Raw genomic sequence first — 22,695 nt, forward strand, 5'->3', positions numbered from 1 at the left:
ACATCTTTACTATTTGTTTTTGCTATTTTTGTGGATTTATTGAGATGTTTAAAATGTTTAAATACATTTTCCTATCACAAGACCATTTGGCACCTATACTATTCTAGGCAGCCTCCTTTTTGTGCCCCAAAATGTTTGGCAGATCTTCAAGCACACGATGCGTTGCGAGAGGTTATCAAATTCAGGTTCCATTTCCGGGTTCATTTTGTGGGTTTTCGTTTTAAGGAAAGATTGCAATAATTTATTCAGCAGCGTAAACAGATAACTAAGAGGTGACGATGAAGTACTGCACCCGACAATGACAGGAAGGAAAAGCCCTGTGCCTGGAACCGCATGTATCCTCTCTGACATACATGATTGTACAGAATCACCTAAAATAAAATAGCCGATCTACAAGCTCACAAACGTGTAGGTCACTAGAGTATATCAATTTTGAATTCACAAGAATAACATAGCTGTCGTTCATGGAATAAACATGGTAAACATTAATTCTGTCTATAAATAACTTTAAAACCGCAAACATAACATAACCAAAATTAAACCAGACGAAACAAAAACAACATGCATCATTTTTGCACTCGCACTTCCCAAATGGGGTCAGATAATATCAGCAAAGTCAACGGAGTGAATTATTTTCATAAGTCAAACGTCAGACGATCAAATCATTTAGAAATTCTTCAGGGGGTGTTAACTCCATATCCAAAAACCTTGCCGTGCAGGAGACAGGAAAACTATTAATCTGCTGCCTGAAAAATTAATCAGGGATGCCCCTCGCCATCTGGCCCTGCAAGTCTCTCATCACAAGTTGATACGGATACGGATGCCTTCCAAGAAACTTTCATTCACAATAATCTCCAAAAGCCCGACCAATATCGGTTTGACCGATATAGTGGCCATTGTTTTAATGAGACTGCTATTGAAAGTTATACCGTCAATGTGGCTTTACCTATTCATTTATTTAAAAAAAATAGACAACCTACAGTCACGCTCACAATGTGATGCGATTGGTAAAGGACAACTTTAATTTTTTCCAACCAAGGTTCATGTTTTAGGTTCATTAGAGAAAGTATAAGATGTGTATTTCTTTTTACAAAATATTATGGTGATTCATTTTTTTTAATGTTTACTATAGCCCTACTAGACCCCAAGAAATTACATCTGGCCACGAAATATCACCGGATCTATTGAATGTGGAGGTGATTGATCCCACACAGTATGGGAGCCCCTACCTCCCCCTTCACATTCGTGATATTTTCTGGAACCCAGGCTAGTAATTTAGTTCATGAATCCATCAGCCACTAGCTGTCACCCAAACGCACATCTGACAGTATGCCTAGACCTACAGTACTTAGAAGGTCACACAATGGACCAATTGATATGCATCCAGCCAGGGTCATTCCGATGTAAATTCATGATGACACTCAGCAGCTTGTGCGGTACGGGTGAATAATATGCATGTGCGTTGTGCATGTCTATGCATGTGTGTGCTGGTGCGCGTACGTGCAGCGCAAACTAACTCCTATAACTGAAGTAGTGACCCACCTCCTACACACCCCTCCATACACAGCTAGGGCGGGATCATGGGAATACACCGATGGCGATGGGATAAATGGCGGTCCCATGAGACATGCAGTTAGAGAGATGGGATTGGAAAGCAAATTGATTTCAACAGAAGACAGTGAAATGGGCTTCTAACAACAGCATGCGAACCTAAACAAAAAAAAACTAAACCTATAACCGCACGTGGAACCCACATAGTTGGAATGATGATGCGTCAGAATGCCACTTTGCCTGCAGTGTTCAAAATGTTACTAGCGTGAGTATAAAAGTATTGTCATCAAAATAAAGTACCAAAAAATAAGTAGATTGTTTGAAAACAGCAGATCTACAAGCTCCCAATGCGTTGCGATGTGACACGTTGTGAGGTTGCAGATTGTCTATTTTCAAATACCCTATACAATAGGCCTAAAGTGGTCAATGTATGTTTTATAATAATTGATCTGCAAAGTAACCAGTAATTCAAGTTTTCAAATAATTGTATACTGGAGTAAAAGTAGCCTACAATATCTGAGATTTATGTGGAGTAGAAGTGTAGAAAATCCAGTAAAGTAAATGTACCTCACAATTGTACGTATATGTACACTTGAGTACATTAGTTACTTCCCACTACACATGTCATGCATACACACTCTCTCATTCTCTGTCTCCCTTTTGTTACGCTCACCCTGTAGCAAAAATGCTCTCTGTGAATCGTCCACACACATCTCATCTCGGGGAAGAAATGGGGGGCGTATGCATTTCAAATGAATATGAGATTAATCTGGCCAATGAATACAAATTCACGAGCACCGGTGTGATCATTACCTGGAAATGACCGCATTGATCTAGTTTCATACAGCTGCAAGAGAATATATTTGCCATGCTTGGAATGCCAGAGATATAGAAGGAATATATACAGCCATGCGGCCATGGCCTTTGAGTACAAGTGCCGTTTCAGCTGGCTATAACCTACTTTAACAAGCCCAGACAGAGCGTTTGTACGTGCTTGTACGTGCAGTAAAAGTATAACTCTGCAGGGGGGGGGGGGGGTGTTCTTGTTTTGTTTAGTTTTTTTGCTGACCAATGGACACTTTCTTGTTTGGCATTGCACAGTTGACTTAATTTTTCTTGTCTTTTTTATGACGAGACGCGCAGTGATATACAATTATGACGTCTGATTGTATAGACACCTTATTTGTTGTTCACCGTTGCTTTTTAGTATTATTGTATTTTTGTCTTTTGCCTTGTTTTTACTGTAACAGTACTAATTCATCTCCATACACCTGTAAGACGTACCCTTAACTGCTGTGCCACGTCTGGGCGACAGATCTTTCCCCACGGGATAAAGGTATCTATCTATAACAGCCACAGTGACAGGAGAGTGCGATGTCTGAAATATTGCCGGCTTTTGTCGTGACGCAGGCACACCAGCCAATACTTTATCAATATACCCCCACTGCCATGCTCGACACATGAACAACAGAAACACCTCATGCATGAAGTGATACTGTAGGCCTATATGGCTTAATTTCCTTCCCTCAGAAAAGCGTGATCCTTTGACGTGCATATCGTCTCTGTCGGGTGCGAACCTCATTCATGTCAGAAATTGGCTACTTTTTCACATTCCAATTCAAAAGCAGCAAAATAAGTAGCATTGCTACTGTAATGTAATGTATTCCATTGTCTGCATGTTTTGTTTTTATGTTTTGTGTAGGGACTGCAGATGTAAATCCGGGAATATTTGTGTAATGGCCATTAATATGCAGTCTCGCGTATACAGTAGACAACTATTTTACAATCTCCGAATGCTATATACAGAGTCTGGAACTACACCTCGAAATCCGAGTAAGGGTACTACAGAGCCCCTGAATGGCCATGCATTCAAAATATATTTTATCTTGTCCGTACAAGATAATTATTATCTTGTATGTACAAGATAATCTTGTACGGACGAGATAAAATATATTGTGAAGGATGGCCATTCAGGGGCTCCGTAGGGAACTGCCATTTCCGTTCACAAATATATCGGCTATAGATCCTTTTAATACTCTATGGCTATAGAGGCTCCACTTCCGCTTAATATTTTACTTTACTCATGATAGAGCTAGAGGAAACAGTCTGGCAACGCGAGAATAATTCATATAGTGTCCCGTCTAAATAAACAAATAAAGTAAAGTAATTAAAGCTTCTCGCCACGTTTGATGCTTTTGTGTGTATTGTAGTGTAGAGTGATCAAGTATGGCGTTAATTCACCAAAGAACACAGAAAGTAAAGACAAACATTTAAACCTGTGTATACAATCAGGTATGTTTTTGTAACTCATGTTGACACCTGTGTGAAGTGAGGGGCGCTAACATATTAAAGTATGTTGATTAGGTGATGTAATGGTGATGTTAAACAAACGGTGCAAACACAAACATTAAACGCCATTAACAGAAGAGCCAATATGACGTAAATGACACATTATGACGTAAATTTCCCTTCATTGTCTATACACTCACACGAAAACGCGTATTCAGGGCGGAGTCACCACCCCCAGGGTAAGTTGTGATTTGCTCTCGTTCACTGCAATGCAATTTGCGGCATTTCCAAAACAATATTGCGCAGAGTAGCGATTATCAAACGTATTTGCAATGCCATACGTTGAAAGATCTGTTGCCCGTGGACAAGGCACGTTACCTCCGCAAGTTAGATATTATCGGCATAGATGTTTGTCATATGTGATTAAGGATTGGAAAAAGTTGCATTGGCAGCCATAGAAAATTCTGCCCAGGGAAAAAAACCGGATGTGACGTTTTTGGGCGTTCCTGTCTTGTTTCGTGTCAGTGTATGCGTTTACAAAACAAACATTGAACTAAAGACACACATTACACCTGTGTATATGAGGGGCTTGCACCCCTCACAAATATTTTAAAAATGAAATAAAATAAAATCTCTGCAGGTGGGTGACTAGGCGCCCCCTCCTCATTGAACAAATAAACAAGAATAAATACACTTTGCACCCCTGTTCTGCTCCTCACAACAACAATGTTTCATTTGATGCACTGTTATTCTGTCGTGTATTGGTTGCTTGGGTCACCTGACCAGAAACAGGTACCAGGAAGCAGGTAACATAATTGTGTAGAGACACACAATGTTATGTAACGTAATGTTATGTTTGTTGGAGAGGAGCGTGGCTAATAAATTAATGAAGATACAAGCTTCGTGTATGACTCAATGCAGGTTGCACTAACTAATAAGTTATAAGTTAGGCACACAACATTGGCGACGAGGATTAGTGGACGTTTGAAGACTGAGTTGAACATTAAAAGGAGTTATAAAGTTACTCTCGGACCAAGATGGACACGTTGATGGACGAGTAGGCGTCCAACTCCAAGCATCACTCAACACAAAATGGTAAGTTAACAATAAAATGTATAAAATCCTCCACGAGGATAGATGGGTAGGGGAGCAGTGTTGTTCAAGTTACTTTTCTAGTTATTCAATTACGAAAGTAACTACTTTCAAGTTTACTCTACTTTAAAAAATAATAATATAAAAAACGATTTAGTTAGATAGTTAGAAAAGACAACTCCCTCCTAACATTATGAAATGTAGTGGAACAATAAAACATGTTCAGAAATTCTGACAGGCATCTTATTGTAGCCTCAACTTGCCTTCAAAACAAATGGTGCTGTGCATTTGTGCAATATGAATAATAATAATATAAATCAAATAAAAAATGAGTCCATATATCTGCAGTGGTAGAGAGATATTCTAATTAATCAAATGTATTTTTGAGCTCATCTTCCATTTTAGAATATTCACTGTTCAGGTATTTGGAAAAAGTATTTCTGCATATTGTCCCTGCTTTCACTGGTATTTTGCTGACCAGTGCTCTGAAAGGAACAGACTCCACCGTTGAGAGGGGTAGCATTTCCTCAACAACATACCTGGCAATAATTTTGTCAAGTTGACTCTTGGTGACATGCTGATGTGGTGATTTAAAATCGATCTTTGTCTGTTTTGGTGGTGTTGGTCCATGTGAGGCAGCCTCATGGACTGATTTAAGATGCTTTCTTAGATTTGCATTGCTCTTATTGGCTGTGGACAATGCTTTCTGTCTGCCACATAATTTGCATTTTCACCTCGATGTTTTTGTCGTCCTTTACCTGCACGTACTCAATATAATGCTTGTATTTCCAACCCACAAAGCATCCGATCTCGCTGTCATTTCATGTCATGTCATTTGCCATTGTAGCGTGTGGTAATAATGTTCGTTCAACCAGCGTTTTCTGTGTATGCGTTACAAGCATAGAGTATAAAGGATAAAGGATAGCCCCTCTCGGAACCCTCCATAAAGCTTTTCTGAAATTTTGATGTCGCTTTGTGTAGGGTCCCTGTTCATATTTATATTTTCGTATGGGAATTTTGGAACACGGACATAAATATGCTCACTAACATCGTATCTGTGCCGTTTGACGGCCTGTTTTCCTTTGAGGGCTTCTGAAATGAACTATAAGTACCTATACAAACCGCTGCGAATATCTCCTGTGGCGCGGAAGCCGTTAAGTATTTTTAATCTTTGTTTGACCGATTTGGTCGCTTTATTTCTTCTTGTTTGTTTACCGTTTATTGTACCGCCTCCCGGTGTGCGGTTAGCTTGTGCGGCTACGTCCCTGCCTCTGAACAGGACCCCATGGTCTGTGTCGTCAAAAATGTCAGAAACATTGGGTTCTGCTTGGAGGGCTAAAAGAAGGATAGAGACCGAACTGGAGCACTACGTTAGCCAATCAATGACCTTTTCTGCGACATGCTTTGTTCAAGTTAGTGAGAATCCATACAGTGGGCTCAGAGGCTAGTATGAGAGCACAAACTGTCAACAGAGTACAACACAGAGAGCGCTCTCTCACCAGTCAGCACAGACTGTATGACAGATAGACTCACGGCGCTGCATGGGGAGACTTTTCACTTGGATCACATACGTTGACATGATAATAACGCCATAACGCGGGTAACGCACACACTAACTATAAGGCCGTTATGGAATGGGGAAATGTAAAGCGTTAGGTTACAAGTTACTGCAAAAAGTAGTTTCGTTAGGTAACGTAACGTGATGTAAGGGCGTTAGTTACACTGTAGGGGAGGCATACTTTGGTTAGACATAGCGTTGGTTAGACATAGCATTGGTCTGACTGGATTAAGGTTGGTGAGGGGTGCGTTAAGACGACCGGATTATGGTTGGTGAAGGGTGCGTTAAGGGTTGGGAGAGGGTTAAAGTTAGGTTTAGGTGTGCTGTCCCGTGGGAGGTTAGGTTTAGTGTGAGGGTTTGAGATGTCAGACCAATGGTAACCAAAAGCATTCACGATTTCGGGTATCTCCCTGTTATATAGTCGAATTCCAGGACATCTGGCATGGTTCTAACCATTCTATACCGCTATGGATCTCGCTTGCAGCCCCTCCTAGGTCCCATCCGGCCCTGACGCCTCGTGACACGTCACACCACCCTTATGGCCATATCCATATATGAAGATCACGACACTGACCTTATCTAACCCTGGATAACCATAAGACACCTAGATCTGCAACATACAAGGCATGCCAATATAATTGAGGAAAAACAACCAAAATCAATGATGCTTTCCGTTATTGCCACAGTGCATGGATTGCTTTCAGTGGTTAAAGACACACGTGGGAGCCGGCCAGCAACTCTTGTTGATCTGACCTCATCAGACCATGTACACAAGACACGCTCCATATATGGTCCGTACAGATTTCATTCCATATGTTGACTGCCCAGCAGTCTTCCGCCACCCAGGCGGATGCGTGCACGCAACGCCCTCAAGGCGTCTTACTGGTATTATTTATTTATCCATAAATAGGTTATGTAGTAAGTTCTAAATATAGACATTTCTCCTCTACAGACTCTATTTTATATTTTAGACTTCAAAATGCATGCCTGGTCAAACTGACAATTGTTTTGCCTCGTCTCAAGGCCACTCCAGCTGGCTGCGAGTTGAGTGACAGGTACCTTGGACACACCCACTTTCTGAATGGAAAAAGCTGCTTTGAAAATATGTGTGCGTGCTTTATTTTCCCCGCTTCTGGCTATGTGGACGAGGCTTTAGTGTTTTGTTTTTGTTTTGTATTTGGGGAACCACTGGTTTAAACCTTTTTTTATCCCCACTGTCAAACACAGGGAACGCATATGAATAACACTAGCACATCTGGAGAGAGAGATTAATAATGATCCATAGGTTAATAACGAAGGGGGGGGGGGGGGGGTAGGATTTGCTTATTTTATGCCGTGATGTCAGATTAGCTTCGAGCAGCTGATGTGATCAAAATTGCACAGAGACCCGCTCTCTACGAGTTGGCCCCTAGACGAACCATTTCGCATGCAGAGACAGTTCTAAGCTATCGGGTTCATCACAGCCTGCAGGGTCCTTTATGCCGCGCTGCAATGCTCCAGCACATCAACGCGTTTTCCCACAATCACCGAGTGGCGCGCTACGAGCTTGTAGGTCTGCTATTTTTGAAAAATCGTGAAAATATTTATTTCAGAAAACTGGAAAACTGGTCAGGATTTAGAAGATTTCTTTTTAATTTCGAGGTCAGGCCTAAATGGGTTAAAGATGGTACAGGGTTGAAGATGATGACTATTGGGGCTACTGAATAGATGGTAATGATGATCTTCTATAGACACCATCTCCTGTGTCTATTTATAGCTCCAAAATGTACAGCAGACATGCTGTCTGGACTGCAGAGCGCCGGGATCAGACGTTCTCCACAGCGAACAATAACTCCGGCAATAAACGCTGAAATTATTGACCGGCAGAAGAGCCCGCATGGTTTTCTGAAATAGTACATGGGTTCGTATTTTTTCTTTCTTTTTTTTATTACCCAGAGCCCCATTCGTTTTATTGCACTGCACGTTAAATTTACAACACGGCTCTGCTATACTCTGTTTTCCTGACTCCATGGATTATTATCAGAGGCTGTCTGCCGCCTTGAGTTTACACTGAATATCCGGACGGCAATCTTGGTAATTGACACAATACTTCCAAGACAACATACAAGGCATGCCAATATAATGGAGGAAAAGCCACAAATCAATGTCTCTTCCCGTTATTGCCACAGTGCATGGATTGCTTTCAGTGGTTAAAGACACACGTGGGACTGGCGGTTTTCACTTGTTTGTATAAATCAGGAGAAGTGTGGAGTCCGTTCTACTTTTGGATTAGAAGTAGAATTCATTAATGAAGAGAATAAATCGAATGATGTCAGTGATCTGCTTGCACTGACATTTCCCCGCCAATAGATACGCACTTAAAACATATACAAATATATATTTAACTCTTTATTTTATTATTTATATATTTTTTAACATTCTGTTTATTAAATTATTTTAGCGCCCTGCACAGCGGGAATCAAACCCAAGACCTTCTAGCTGTGGCGACAGCGATACTGACTCCGCCACCGTGCCCCCTACAATCGATTTATTTGACCAGTAAAATAAACATGCTCCGAAAATGACGCGGCCCACCCATCTCAGCACTTAACATCATAGCCGGGCGGGCCGCAATGCAGAAAAGGTTGTGGCCTATACGCACCTCGCAGTCCTCCTCTGTCTCTACATCAGGGCCCTCTGCCCTTGGCGGCTGTTCTGTGATTCTCCCTGCCTTGTTCCAGGGGACAGAGGTGCTGGTTGGTGGTCGGTTTGGGGGGAGGGGTTTGGGTGCGGTGGTGTGGATTGGTTGTGGCGTCGGTAGATGATTTGTCCAGCTGTCTGTCAAGAGGTCATCAATGCTCTCCGCCATAGATCGAGGGCGGGGTCGGGGGCGAGCTCTTATCACGTCATAGAGCCTGGGAGAAAGGGCAGGAAGAGAGGAGGGGGGGGGGGGGGTATTAAATGTTATTGATATTGAAAGGAGTTCTTTGTAGACGAATATGATGTTATTTAGACTAATTATAATAATACTAATAATAAACAAACTAAATATATGCACCAAGGTGTGTGTGTACGTGTGTGTACGTCTGTAATAGAGCACTGAAGTCCTGACGTCACTGTCGGTAGAGGGCGTCAGTCCCCAAGTTCATGTATTTTTTTTATTTGCATTAGAATCCCCATAGGGGGATTTTAGATCTCTTCATATAAGAACTGCGTTTGAAAAATAAACCGATCACCCCGGCCTTTTCACTCATACGGATAGGAAGCATCGACTGAAGGTGGAAATGTACAAATATACCCAAAGAGTAACAAAATAAGCGTTAGAAACGAGTCAAATAACCCAGAGACTACATTTCCGGGTAGGCGGGTGGCTGCATCTGCCTGTCGCACAACATAAACTGAATGATAATTACGTTTATTTGTATTTTTATTTTATTGATATGTAATGTTTCGTGGTTAGTATGAGTTGAGTCACCACCAGCTGAGCTTATGTCAGCGAGGAATCTCAGGAACGCAATGTGTTGACGGCTGGGCGTGACGTATATTAGCAGCGACATTGCCTTCATAATGATGTATAGTTTCAAGGCTTTTGCGGCCACATTAATTCCATTTTCTCCAGAAACTGGCTGTATCAAATATTAATGAACATCATTAACGACACACAGCCACCCCCCTGACCGAAAGGCTGAGATGATCGGTTTATTTTTCAAACACAGTTCTTATATGAAGCGATCTAAAATCCCCCTAAGGCGATTTCAATGCAACTAAAGAAATACATGAACCTGGGGACTGACGCCCTCTACTGAAAGTGACGTCAGACTTCGGTGCTCTATCCATGTAACGCGAGAACCGTTCGCAGAATAGCTTGCCAGTCTGCCAAGTCTGTTGGTGCGTTCAGATGAAACGATGCAAAATCGCATCACAGCATAATTTGCGGCAGCTTCATGCGTCGTAGCTGCTTCGTAGCTTCATTTCGCTGGCTTCCATTGACAATGAATGGTAGAATGAACGCAACATGTGAGAAATGTGCTGCAAGAAGGTGAACTTTATTAAGTCTACATAACATTTCCCTCTGTATCATCTGCACGGATACAAATGTTCGCTCATTGCATATTTATGATTGAGTACACAATACACAATCGTGCCTGCATGCACACGTGTGAGTTTTACGCTTGTTCTACGCTTATGCATAATTGCATGATTGTGTGTGTGTGTGTGTGTGTGTGTGTGCGTGTGCGTGCGTGCGCTCGTGCATACGTGTTGCTTACTTGACAGAGTAACCCTCTATTGAAATCAGACATGCTGGCAAGCGACACGACAAAGCGTGTAATTGCTTCCTCCCTTCGTGAGAAGACAATGGCACTGGCTTTGGCCAATGAAAGGCTTCCAGATGCCGAGTATAGTTGCGCTGACAACGGGACCGTCTGAAACACTTCCACTGGCCCCGCTTGGAGAGGCCGCCACAGCTCTGATCACTTAGGAGATCAATCTCAGCCCTCCGAAAGACACACGTCCTCATTCTCTCTGGCACGCTCACCTCGCCCCCCCGCCCCCCCCCCCCCACCAAAGCCACCTTTCTTCCTCTCTCTACTGACAAGCACATTGTCTTTCTCAACCCCCCCCCCTCCACCGAAATGGAGTGACTCAATATTGCTGACTCAACTCCTTCCAGGTGTACAGTTTGCCGACAAAGCCAATGGTTAGCAGTGACAGGGTATCTCTCTCTCTCTCTCTCTCTCTCTCTCTGTCTTGCTCTATAGTCTGTCTTGCTCGCACTCCCCTCCCCTCTTCTCTCTCACTTGTCCCGTGGCCGAGCAGTCCTGAGCAGCTGCCATCCACAGTGGTCATTCTATGGTCGTGTCCCAGCCGCCTTGGCTCTGTCTTCATGAGGGAAGGGATCAATTAAGCAGTCTGGTATAGGCCTCAAATAATGTTTGAATGGATGGATTTATTTGTGTGTTTTGATTTGTTTTTGTTTTGTATTTTTTGGCGGGAGGGCATATCAGTGGTATCGTTGAAAATCCAGAGGCCTCCCTGCAAGGATTGGGGGGTGTGTGTGTGTGTGTGTGTGTGGGGGGGGGGGGGGTCTTTCACCACAGTGGAGCCTATAAGCTCACATTAATGAAAGTGCTTATTGGGGGAAAGCTATAGTACAGACGACAGTCAGGTTGTAAAAAGGAAGACTCACTGCGACCCATAATTGGGTCCATATAGATATAGATATTCCGCTGTTACCTTCTTAGCTTACGCATGTTTCATGATAAATGCTTTTATGTGATGTATTCCCATGATTTTGTTCTTGCTTAAATGTAAGTCGCTCTGGATTAAGAGCGTCTGCTAAATGCCTAAATTGTAAATTGTAAATTGTAAATTGGTCCTGACCAACAGTGATCTCTAAAACTCTCCTCTCCTCTCCTCTCCTCTCCTCTCCTCTCCTCTCCTCTCCTCTCCTCTCCTCTCCTCTCCTCTCCTCTCCTCAGAGAAAGGGTCTTGCTTACAGACAGTAGTCATAGTTGTTCTCTTTCTGGATGAATACATCTCGCCTAAATGGCCCAATCAGTCCCAACGGATGACACGATTAAGAGGTGTGTGTGTGTGTGTGTGTGTGTGTGTGTGTGGGGGGGGGGGGGGGGGGGCAACAGTGTGGCACATACAGATAAATAGAAACACTTTACAGTAATGGACGCTATGCACTCAAATATATGCACAAAATGTGAAAGGACAGAGGATTTCAGTGTTTCGAGGGGCTCAGATCGCTACACAGCACGCTCAAATAAACAGCTCTCTCTTTGGACTTTGACGCGCACGGTTATCGCACAGAGACAATTGCTGCTTTAGTTTAGACTTAGGGCTCTATTTCCGTCCATGCTAAACCCCTTATCCTTAAACTACTTTGCCTTTTTTTAATAGTTAAAATAGCCAATCTACAAGCTCGCAACGTGTTGATGTAGATTGGCTATTTTAACTATTCAAAAATGTTTTTCAAAAATAGTTAAAAAAAAAAAGGTTTAGGGATAAGGGGTTTAGCATGGATGAAAATTGAGCCCATAGAGTGTCTCCCGCTAAACTAAAGGCTGATTAATTCTTGACTGCATGCCTCGCAGGTGTCGCGCATCAAACATAGCCGATCTACAATCTCACAACTCGTCCCAAGGCGACACATTGTGAGGCGATCAGCTATATTTGCTTGTGCAACACCTGCTAGCATGCTATGTACTACTTTGAACTCAGCATAACGGGCTCTGAAAAAAGCGGCATCAACGACACTCGGCACATTGACACGTACCAATTTCAAAGTGACTTCAACAGCCTCAATAGGATGTGTCTGACAAGCTCAAGTATCCCTCTTTCTCTCTCCTCTTTGTCATACTCGCCTGTACCACACTCTCGTGCACTCCCCCCTCTCTCTCGTCTCGTTTGAAGTGTTCATCCGATCATGCTGTCATGAGAGAAGTCAGATAAACTGAGGTAATTGCGCACCACCCATCCAAACCCCAACCCCACCGGCACACGAAGGCAGAAGAGAGCTCCTTGTTGTTTTCATCTGCCAATCATTTCATCTGCCAATCTTAAGCCGTGGAGGGGCATCAGCAGGGAGAGAGGGAGACAGCGATACGTCTTTCCTGCAGGATCCTATCGCCATAGGAGGAGCAAAGGCAGCACTCAGCTCAGGGTAACAGTCTGGATGAAATGTGTATTCACTTAGCATTCGTCCTTCACTTGCTGGTGTAAAACCCGCAGAGAGCGAAGGCCATAATGTCATATCCATTTACTATTCCCATTTGTACATTACTTTGTTAATTAACGGTTGGTTTCAGAGTCAGCTAGCCGGGTTAAGCATATAATCATATAGTGGCTCCTTCATATCAAATCAATGTCAGCAGACTTGTGTTGATAGATTAACTGAGCTTCTGTTTTTTTTACTAGTCCATTTCAAAGCTGCAAAGGGCGATTTTGGCCGCCTTTGAGTTGAAAGTTGCAATTGAAATTGACTCTAGGGACATCGCCCAATGCAAGACCAGAAGTCGGCCCGTTTACTCTCCCTCAGCCCTTCTCTCGGTGTTGCTCCTTTGTTTTTTGAGTTGTGCAACCACTCCAAGGAACAGCAATGTCCATGTTCACCTATGTGTTGTTCACCTATGTGTCCGCCTATGTGTTGGTTCACCTATATGTGTTCACCTATGTGTTGGTTCACCTATGTGTTGGTTAATGAGAACCAGTATGAGTACCAGTAGGGGCGCTGTTGTGCCAGAAACAGAGAGAGAGACAGTGCTGCACTGTTGCATGCAAATGAGAGAGAGAGGGGGAGAGAGAGAGAGGGGATGGGGGGGAGTTGCACCACTCGGTTCACACGGGTGTCATTTATTTTATTACTAACAACAACTCTACACGTTGTAACGTTTATAAGCGTAGATGTCAATAAAATAATTAATGGCAGCTCCAGCCTCCAATGCATTTCCAATGAAAGCCCATATGGTTTGACCAAACATCTTGTTTGATGGGGGGAGGGGGGCAGAACACATCCATCAAAGCTGTGTTCAGACACAAGTCAGGTGTCAGACACAAGGCAAGTGTCTTGAATGCATCCCAGTAAGGGCCCGCTCAAATTATTGCGATTATCAATTTAATTGTGATTCTGTTGTTGAACATTATGAATAAGAATTACATTTCTGTGTTTGGCTTTTAGGCTTAATAAACAAAAGGTTCACTGGGCACATATTACACAAATAACGTACACAATTTAATAACTTGTGAATATAGTAAAAATAGCCAATATCACAAGCTCAAAATGTGCCACAGTGTATTGCATTTTGAGCTTTGAGCTATTTCCACAGTTTTTGACCATTTTTGAAAATGTATGAACATTTTTCAACATGAAAACTACCAGTATTATGACAATTAAGCACAAAAAATGTGTGCGTGCGTGTGTGTGTTTTTGTCTTTCTAACTGGTATTGATTAAAGTTCAACCTTGGCAGGCGGTTGCTATGTAGTCGGCCTTGAAGAAGACAGTGAGAGAAAATACATCTATACATAAGCGTTGTTATTGACAGGAGCCAACATGTACAAGATGTACACTTCACAGCAGGGTCAGACAGTGATGGATATAGGACAGCAGGGGTGGAGGAAGAAAGGCCTTGGGGGGGGGGGGGGGGGGTGGACAAGAGGGAGAAAGAGCACGACTGAAGAAGCATGCGGACGGGTCAAAGTGAATGTGAGAGAAAGTCGGAAGGGCATTTAATAACTTGGTCGCCGGAGTAGGTACATATTACTTGCAGACTACATGGTATCAACAAGAGCCTGCAAGGGGAGCCTTGCTAACAGACAGCCTGAACCCAATGTGACACACCAGCCCAAGCAGAGGTGCACATACATACATACATACATCTTTAAATGTTAAAATAAAAAGTTGAATGATAAATGCAAGATATAGCCTACTGTAGACTTATGTTGCAAGGTGATTATAGTTAACTGAAACTAACACTAAAACTATTTAAAACTAAGGTAAAACTGAGCCTTTCAAAATAATACAATCAAAAATTAGATAAATTAACAATCCCAGTTATAAAAAACTACATCGACACGTGAGCTTGAAGATCGATTTTATGAACTATTTTTAAATGTTTTAAAATATAAAATATTTTTAAATGTTAACTGAAACCTTTGCTTCTGCGGCTCCCTGGAACAAAATATTTTAAGATGCGGATCCACTGCCGAATACATATAATTTCTGGGGTCATTGACGTGAAAAAAATTGAGAACCACTGATATAGCAAATTGTGTCTGGTCTTATACAGTAATGGGCCCGAACTGGAGGCCTTAACCCATTTTGGGCGGGAACCCCTTTTGGTGTTAGCATCATGTTATAATTTAGCTATTGAAAAATCGACTGGTGTGCAGTTTTTAATCAAATGTATGACTATGACTTATTGACTGACATAGAAACATAGCTTTTCACGATGTAGAAGACATTTTTAGAATCTGATCTCAGGTCAGCACAGGACCCTGTCGTATGCTCACTGACACAAAACAAAGTAACACGCAGTCAACTGTAACCCCACCCACCTGGCCAAGATTCCTGCATATATCTGTCACGCAACATGACGAATGGAGCTCAACCTCTGGGTCGCCTGTACATGTATGCGGCCTATCTGCCTGACAAAGATAACACATTGCATTTTGGATGGAACATGTAATGGCTGTCAACTTCGGACGTGTGTGTGTGTGTGTGTGTGTGTGTGATTATAGATGCATGTTGTGCGTGATTATAGATTCATGTTGTGTAACTAATATAGTTAATAAACTAAAATAACACCTAATTGGCATCAACTGCACGAGGCAGGCAGCATTGGAGGGCTGAGGAAGAAACAAAAAAGACTAGATATATTGTGCGATATTAATTGTGAGATTACCATAATGACGGTAATCATTAAAGGACCACTTTTCAACCTATCTTCATATAATAGGTCCTCACTAATAATCATGATAAAACGTGTTTTTCTACTCTGTCTGTGTCACATAGGAGGGCTGTGGGCAGTTCAGAAACCCACCCAACAGTGACATCAATGGAGAATCCAAGCTAATAGAAACTGCAGGCTTTCTAGTCCTGAAAAGTTGCAATGCGAAAATGGAAGCCATCATTCTCACGATAATAAACCCTGTTAGGGTCCATTTGGTTCCATTTGTACACTCTCAGAGTTACAGACCCATAAGGTTCCATTTGGTTCCAAACCATCATTTCCCTGGGGACCCCCAGGAACTGCCTCAAGGACCCTGGGGGTCCCCGGACCCCGAACCCCACTTTGGGAATCACTGCTCTATGTAATCTGATCTTTATAGTCTAAACTATTCTCACGTAAATAAATCTTGTTTAAAAAACAATCTGCCTAACGATGATGTCATTGGTGGTCGTGGACGGGTTTCTGAACTGCCCACAGCAGTGTGTGTGTGTGTGTGTGTGTGTGTGTGTGTGTGTGTGTGTGTGTGTGTGTGTGTGTGTGTGTGTGTGTGTGTGTGTGTGTGTGTGTGTGTGTGTGTGTGTGTGTGTGTCCAGCTGATGGTCGTTAATGTCAAAGCAATGCTGTTTATGCACTGTCAAATAGGTCTAGGCCTACATCTATTCTAAGGTAGCATATACCTGTTTAGACTAGAGCTGGGACTCGATAAAAAAAAAAATCTAATTAATCAGAGGCTTTGTAGTTAATTAATCTAGATTAATCGCATTTTAATCGCATATCAATATTCAACCCGAGAACAGCGAGAAACCTTTTTTTTTAATGTTTTTTGGTATCCCAGTGAATCAACGAATAGTGACTACAGGATACCACTCATTTTCAACATTTTACTGTCATTAATATACCTGTTGTGGAAATTATAATAAAAAGTCACCCCATTCTGTGTTGCCTAGAACTGGAGGTCTGAAAAAAAATCAGTAACAGTAACAAGTACATCTCAGTGACATCACAAAGCTGTACTTACTTCATATTGTTACTGTTTTTTGTCAGACCTCCAGTTCTAGGCAACACAAAATGGGGTGACTTTTTATTATTTCCAGTTTTCAGTACTATAGAAAAGCGCCCAGTGAGAAACGTTCTGCGGTGAAAAAAAAGGTGCGATTAATTTATCTGTAGTTAATCGCGATTAATTTTTCTGTAGTTAATTAATCTAAATTAATCGCAATTAGTCCCGGCCCTAGTTTAGACATATTATCCTGCTCATTACTGTGCGGAAATATACATAAATCTTCGTGTTTGAGCACAAAAAGCATTTTGAGAACCCACACATTTCCGTGCTTCGCTCGCACACTGTGCGGCCCCCCACACACAATCATTCTACAGTTGTGGCCCCAGGCCTAATCTAATTGAATACCCCGGTTTCCTCGTCAAGAATCCACGGGTCCGCCTGCAGTCCTTCCTCTTACCACTAGGGCCCAGCGCTTCAACATTGGAGTGCCTAGCTGGCCCCTTGCCTAGAGGGCATGTGCGCATGCGCTGCACACCTGTGTAAGCTACGTGCGACCCAAAATGTATCTGGGAAACCCAGCCATTGTAGTCATTAAAAAGAAAGTTAGTTCCGCCTCAACATTTTCTGTTTTATTCATTTACCTGGACAGCTAACTATAACCTTATAAGTCTTTCAGTCTTTCAAACTGCCTTGTGACATGGAAGACCTACATATAAGAAAAATAATAAAATAAAAAAGGACATTCAAAGGACTATATATATATATATATATATATATATATATATATATATATAGTCCTTTGAATGTCCTTTTTTATTTTCTATTCAACGAACAGCTTATTTGAAGTGTCCAAAGTTTGTTCCAGTTACAGACAAGAGGTTTCACGCATGCGCACATTATCATTCTCTAAGCATTCATTCCCTGTGCCGCTACCTGAAGAGTGAAACATGTTCCACGCAAGTGTGCGGTCGAGGACGCTTCGAGACATGCGTGAGATCGATCCCATGCATCGTTGCATTCTGTAAAGTATACCACCCGGAAAGCATGACATGCGTGCAGACTGCGAGGGTTTGTTTAGCACTGCATGTAACGACTGAATGAAGCTGTCTTCCTTCTCCTCCACTCCATATGATGTGAGGCTACGGTTTCAAAAGTAACTCTAGGCGTGCTGTCTGTCGTGGACAGTAACTAAATACATTTACTGAAGTAGCCTATACTTTTCTTTGAGGAGTGTTTCCAATATTTAATTTTTTTACTTCTACATCTCAGAGGCAAATATTGCATTTTTACTCCTAGTCAGTTCCACTATGTATTTTTGTCTAGTTGCAAAACTATACATTTTTGGAAAGGGTATTGTGTAAGGAATCAGAAAATCAATGTTCCCATTTGCTCAGTTTTCTGTGGCGGCCATAATTGGAATTTACAAGATGACCACTGTAAAATGTACATTTTGTAATATCTCGACCTCTAAATAAGCTGGACTCAAGGACTCCAATGGTGGTAGTTATAAAGCTACCTAAAAGAAAATCAAGATTAACCCTTAGATGCATGCAGCACAAACTTATGCACAGGCCAATGAAATTAAATAGTCAGCGACATCCAATATTCAATTTTGTTCTTTGCCATTGTTCTATCATTTTAACTACTTGTGTTTTATTGTATTATATTGTTGTGTCCTCTGTGTGAAGCACTTTGAGCTGCATTTATGTATGAAAGGTGCTATATAAATAAAGTTTATTATCCCTGCATGTTGCCGTTTTCCTTGTCATTAATAAAGGCTTTTTGCAATTAGTTTTTTACTACTGAGCGCCCGGAATCTCAGTTTTATCCTGTTTGATCATTTTAATTGAATGCTGAAACGTAACAGTTTCAGATAATATCTGAAACTGTTACGTTTCAGCATTCAATTCCATGTGGGGTGGATAAACCTTTTATATGAGGTTTATCCACCCCACATGAGACGATATCTTGTTTGATATAAAATCAGAAAAATCGCATCTGTTTCGCTTCAAAACGACCGAGAGCTTACTCGCGTGTATCAGGAACGTCCCATCAATCCTTGTACTGAGGGCTGCCAAGGATCGCTTCAACAGTGACAAAAGACACACATCTGCCATCCAATAAATCAACAACTCAATATCAGCAGGCTGGCTGGTAGCGTTTCAGCAAGGGATAGGGACACGTACGTGTGTACGTGTGTGTGTGTGTGTGTGTGTGTGTGTGTGTGTGTGTGTGTGTGTGTGTGTGTGTGTGTGTGTCTTGCAGCCTAAAACAACGACTAAATCCTATAGACTACTTACATGTTTTGTCAACAGCTTAAAATAGACTAAAATGTTAGGGAGCTCAGCTGGGACTAATGGAGAAGAGATCCAGTAGAACTATAGGACTAATGGAGAAGAGATCCAGTAGAACTATAGGACTAATGGAGAAGAGATCCAGTAGAACTATAGGACTAATGGAGAAGAGATCCAGTAGAACTATAGGACTAATGGAGAAGAGATCCAGTAGAACTATAGGACTAATGGAGAAGAGATCCAGTAGAACTATAGGACTAATGGAGAAGAGATCCAGTAGAACTATAGGACTAATGGAGAAGAGATCCAGTAGACCTATAGGACTAATGGAGAAGAGATCCAGTAGAACTATAGGACTAATGGAGAAGAGATCCAGTAGAACTATAGGACTAATGGAGAAGAGATCCAGTAGAACTATAGGACTAATGGAGAAGAGATCCAGTAGAACTATAGGACTAATGGAGAAGAGATCCAGTAGAACTATAGGACTAATGGAGAAGAGATCCAGTAGAACTATAGGACTAATGGAGAAGAGATCCAGTAGAACTATAGGACTAATGGAGAAGAGATCCAGTAGAACTATAGGACACTTCATTTGATGGTTGGTTGACCTCGGGTGTTGCACTCTGAAAATAGCAGATTTACAATGCAAGCTCACAATGCGTTGCAGTGCGATGCGTTGTCACCTTCTAGATTGGCTATTTTGGCTAAATCTGATGATGTTTAGTCGACTGTATCGACTAGAATTTTAGATTAGACTAGATTTGCTGTCAAAACTCAACACTGCTGGATTTAAACTCTACATTTTACTGTGTAGTATATGCTTCAGCAGTGCAAGACATTTATTCATGCAAATAAAGCATTTGGAATTGAAAAAAGAGAGAGAGAGAGAGAGAGAGGGAGTGTGTTGGGGGTGCTTGGGGGAACTCACTCACCGTCGTGGTTTTGACTCGCCCCCCGGGCTGTGTGCAGGTCCAGCCAGATTTATTGACTAACAGGTCACAGCCCTCGTCCTCCAGACACGGCACCATCTCACACCACTGCTGCTTCCGTACGATGCTGGCTGCACAGAGAGAGGGAGAGTTATCATTTTGAATGTTGTTTTCAACAAGTCAGAGAGTTGCTGTATATGAAGTGCACAGTACTGTACTGTATGTTTATGAGGCAACTATAATGCTGGTCTGATCTATGAGAGTTGATGCTAAGAAATCGGCATCTAATTCGGATCCGCTCGTATAATTCCGACTGCACATTAGTCCGACAACATGGCTTTGCATGCGGTTAGGTTATAGGTTTCGGGACAGGGTATAGGCTACTAATGTTGCGATGCGTTATAGGAGGGAGTTAATTTAGGGGTTATTTAAGTTGAAATATGAGGTTTCCGCCTACATGGCAGCGACGCTATCATGGATATTATTCTCAGATGGATAAGCCATAGCCGATAATGTGGGTATGTTTCATTCATCAATGACACTGTGGGATCTAGAATCTCTTTGGTTGATGATCTCAGGCAGCGAGTTGGGACATAGGGGGAGATTAGATCGGAGATGTACTGTACGTTGGAGCGAGACCGGACCTACAGTATAGCCTTGTATAATTATGCATGGTGAGAAGGAGTTTCAATAGGCGACGTACAGTACCAGCCCACAGGACATCACATGACATCTGCAACGTGCTGTGCGCTTGTATATCGGCTATAGAGTGGCTATCTCTTTCAGAGTTTCAAACTGAACTCAGTTAATCACTTTACAAACACACCCTCTCACAAAATAAAAAAAGTTAAATCTTTGCCAGATAACTGCTTTCAAGTGGGTGACTTGATAGACGATGTCGATGGATGTCAAAAGCAGATCAAGTCATAGGCCTACCGTGCCAAAACAACGACACAAAAAAGAGGTGTTTTTTTAATAGATCTCGTCTCGCATAATTAAACACCCGAAGTGTGAAGTGCAATCTGACGAGCCAGGGAGCTTAGTATAGCGCAGTGCAGCAGTGGGTTAGAAGGATTTTGATGCCTGCTCTGGGCGAGCCAATGTGCTGCGGCGATCAACACAGCTAGACTTCTACCCACCAGTGATTGTCAGTGTAATTACGAATTAACATATCGTCGCTGTCTTGTGGAACACCTGTATGTCCAAAAATGTTATTTCTCAGGCTGAGAAAATAAATAAGCTGTGCTCCAGTGCGTGCGTGCGTTCGTGCATGGCCGTGCATGTGTCAAGAATGTATTTTTAAACAATGTCACAGGCTTGCTACATCGATACAAATGTTTATAAAACCCACAGCAGTCTGACTTTGAACCTGCTGTTGCTCTCTTGGGCATGCCGTTATTATGAGTGAACATTTTAAAAGACCAGAGGCCGATAAATATTGTGATATGTAGCCTACCCCTAAATATCAGAGCCGCCCAGTCAATAAATATTTGCTGCTAAAAACGTATTTTTTCCCATTGGCTTTTAATGAAACCGCTTTCATTAAAAGACAGTTTTCCTCACTGTTTTCCCCACTTTTCCTCACTGTAAGTTAGCAAATGCTTGCTAGTTTTGTGCCTTTTTATATTGCCTGCAGATGTCTGTTTATATTATATACTTATATACTTTTTGCTTTTCTGTTTGCTTTTGCTTTTGCTTTTCTACTGCCTGTTTATATGTTTTAATGTTTGTCTATATTGCATTTTTCGCCCCTTGTTTTTCTTTGACCTGTGCAAATACATTTGAGTTGAGTTGAGATTCTACAAATGCCTTCCAAATCCTCACAGAAAATAAACCTATGTTGCTATATCAGTGGTGCACAAACCTTTTTCATGTCAAGGACCACCTGAAATTATATCTATTTGGCCCCGATTTCAAAATACCGTATTATTCCAGGGTCCCCCAGAATCAAACTTGAGTAAAAAAAAAAAAAAACAGATCTACAAGCTCGAAGTGAACGCGCTATATTTTTGAATATAGCTAAAGTGTAAAAATAATGGTTAAAGTGGTTAAAATGAATGTAAAATGACCCGGATGCTTGGATGTGTGTGGGTTTTTTTAAGGCTTTTAATCCACAGTTTTCTGAAAATATGTTGTTCCAGGGACCTCCCAGAAGCAAATATTTGAGTTAAATAATATATATTCAAAGATTCTACAATCTATAGACATGCTATTCATGCTACTTTTTCAGCAAGAGACTCAGACATAGTATAAATGCACTCATTAATTAATTAATTTATTAATTAATTCATTAAAAAGAAAAACACGGTCATTGATTCATGATAGAAAAAGAGACTGTTTTACAGCATTTATTTCACAAGATATTTATTATGGCTTTTTCTCCCTTTATTCAGTAGTTAAGTCCGGCGTCATTTTGTAGTCCTACGTTACGTCCGGGTCCAAGTGGCACCAGCTCCCGTCCGCTTCTCATTGTAAATAGCAATATATAAATGCGTGATACAATCTTGTTACAATAATGTTATTTTTCAGAAAGGAAA

At 41.7% G+C, this 22,695-nt stretch overlaps 1 protein-coding gene across 1 annotated transcript in view; it reads right to left on the reverse strand.

The window, feature by feature from the left end:
- Positions 1–22,695, reverse strand: part of tafa5a (TAFA chemokine like family member 5a) — a gene marked incomplete at both ends in the record, with an annotated part of 111,456 nt that overhangs the window by 435 nt on the left and 88,326 nt on the right. The window contains one exon of the mRNA XM_083758006.1: positions 20,162–20,289. Coding sequence (XP_083614132.1) covers positions 20,162–20,289 — 128 coding nt within the window. The remainder of the gene's footprint in view (positions 1–20,161; positions 20,290–22,695) is intronic.

Source organism: Protomyctophum parallelum, assembly GCF_964188405.1.
Source record: "Protomyctophum parallelum genome assembly, chromosome: 22".
In the NCBI taxonomy this organism is placed as follows: domain Eukaryota; kingdom Metazoa; phylum Chordata; class Actinopteri; order Myctophiformes; family Myctophidae; genus Protomyctophum; species Protomyctophum parallelum.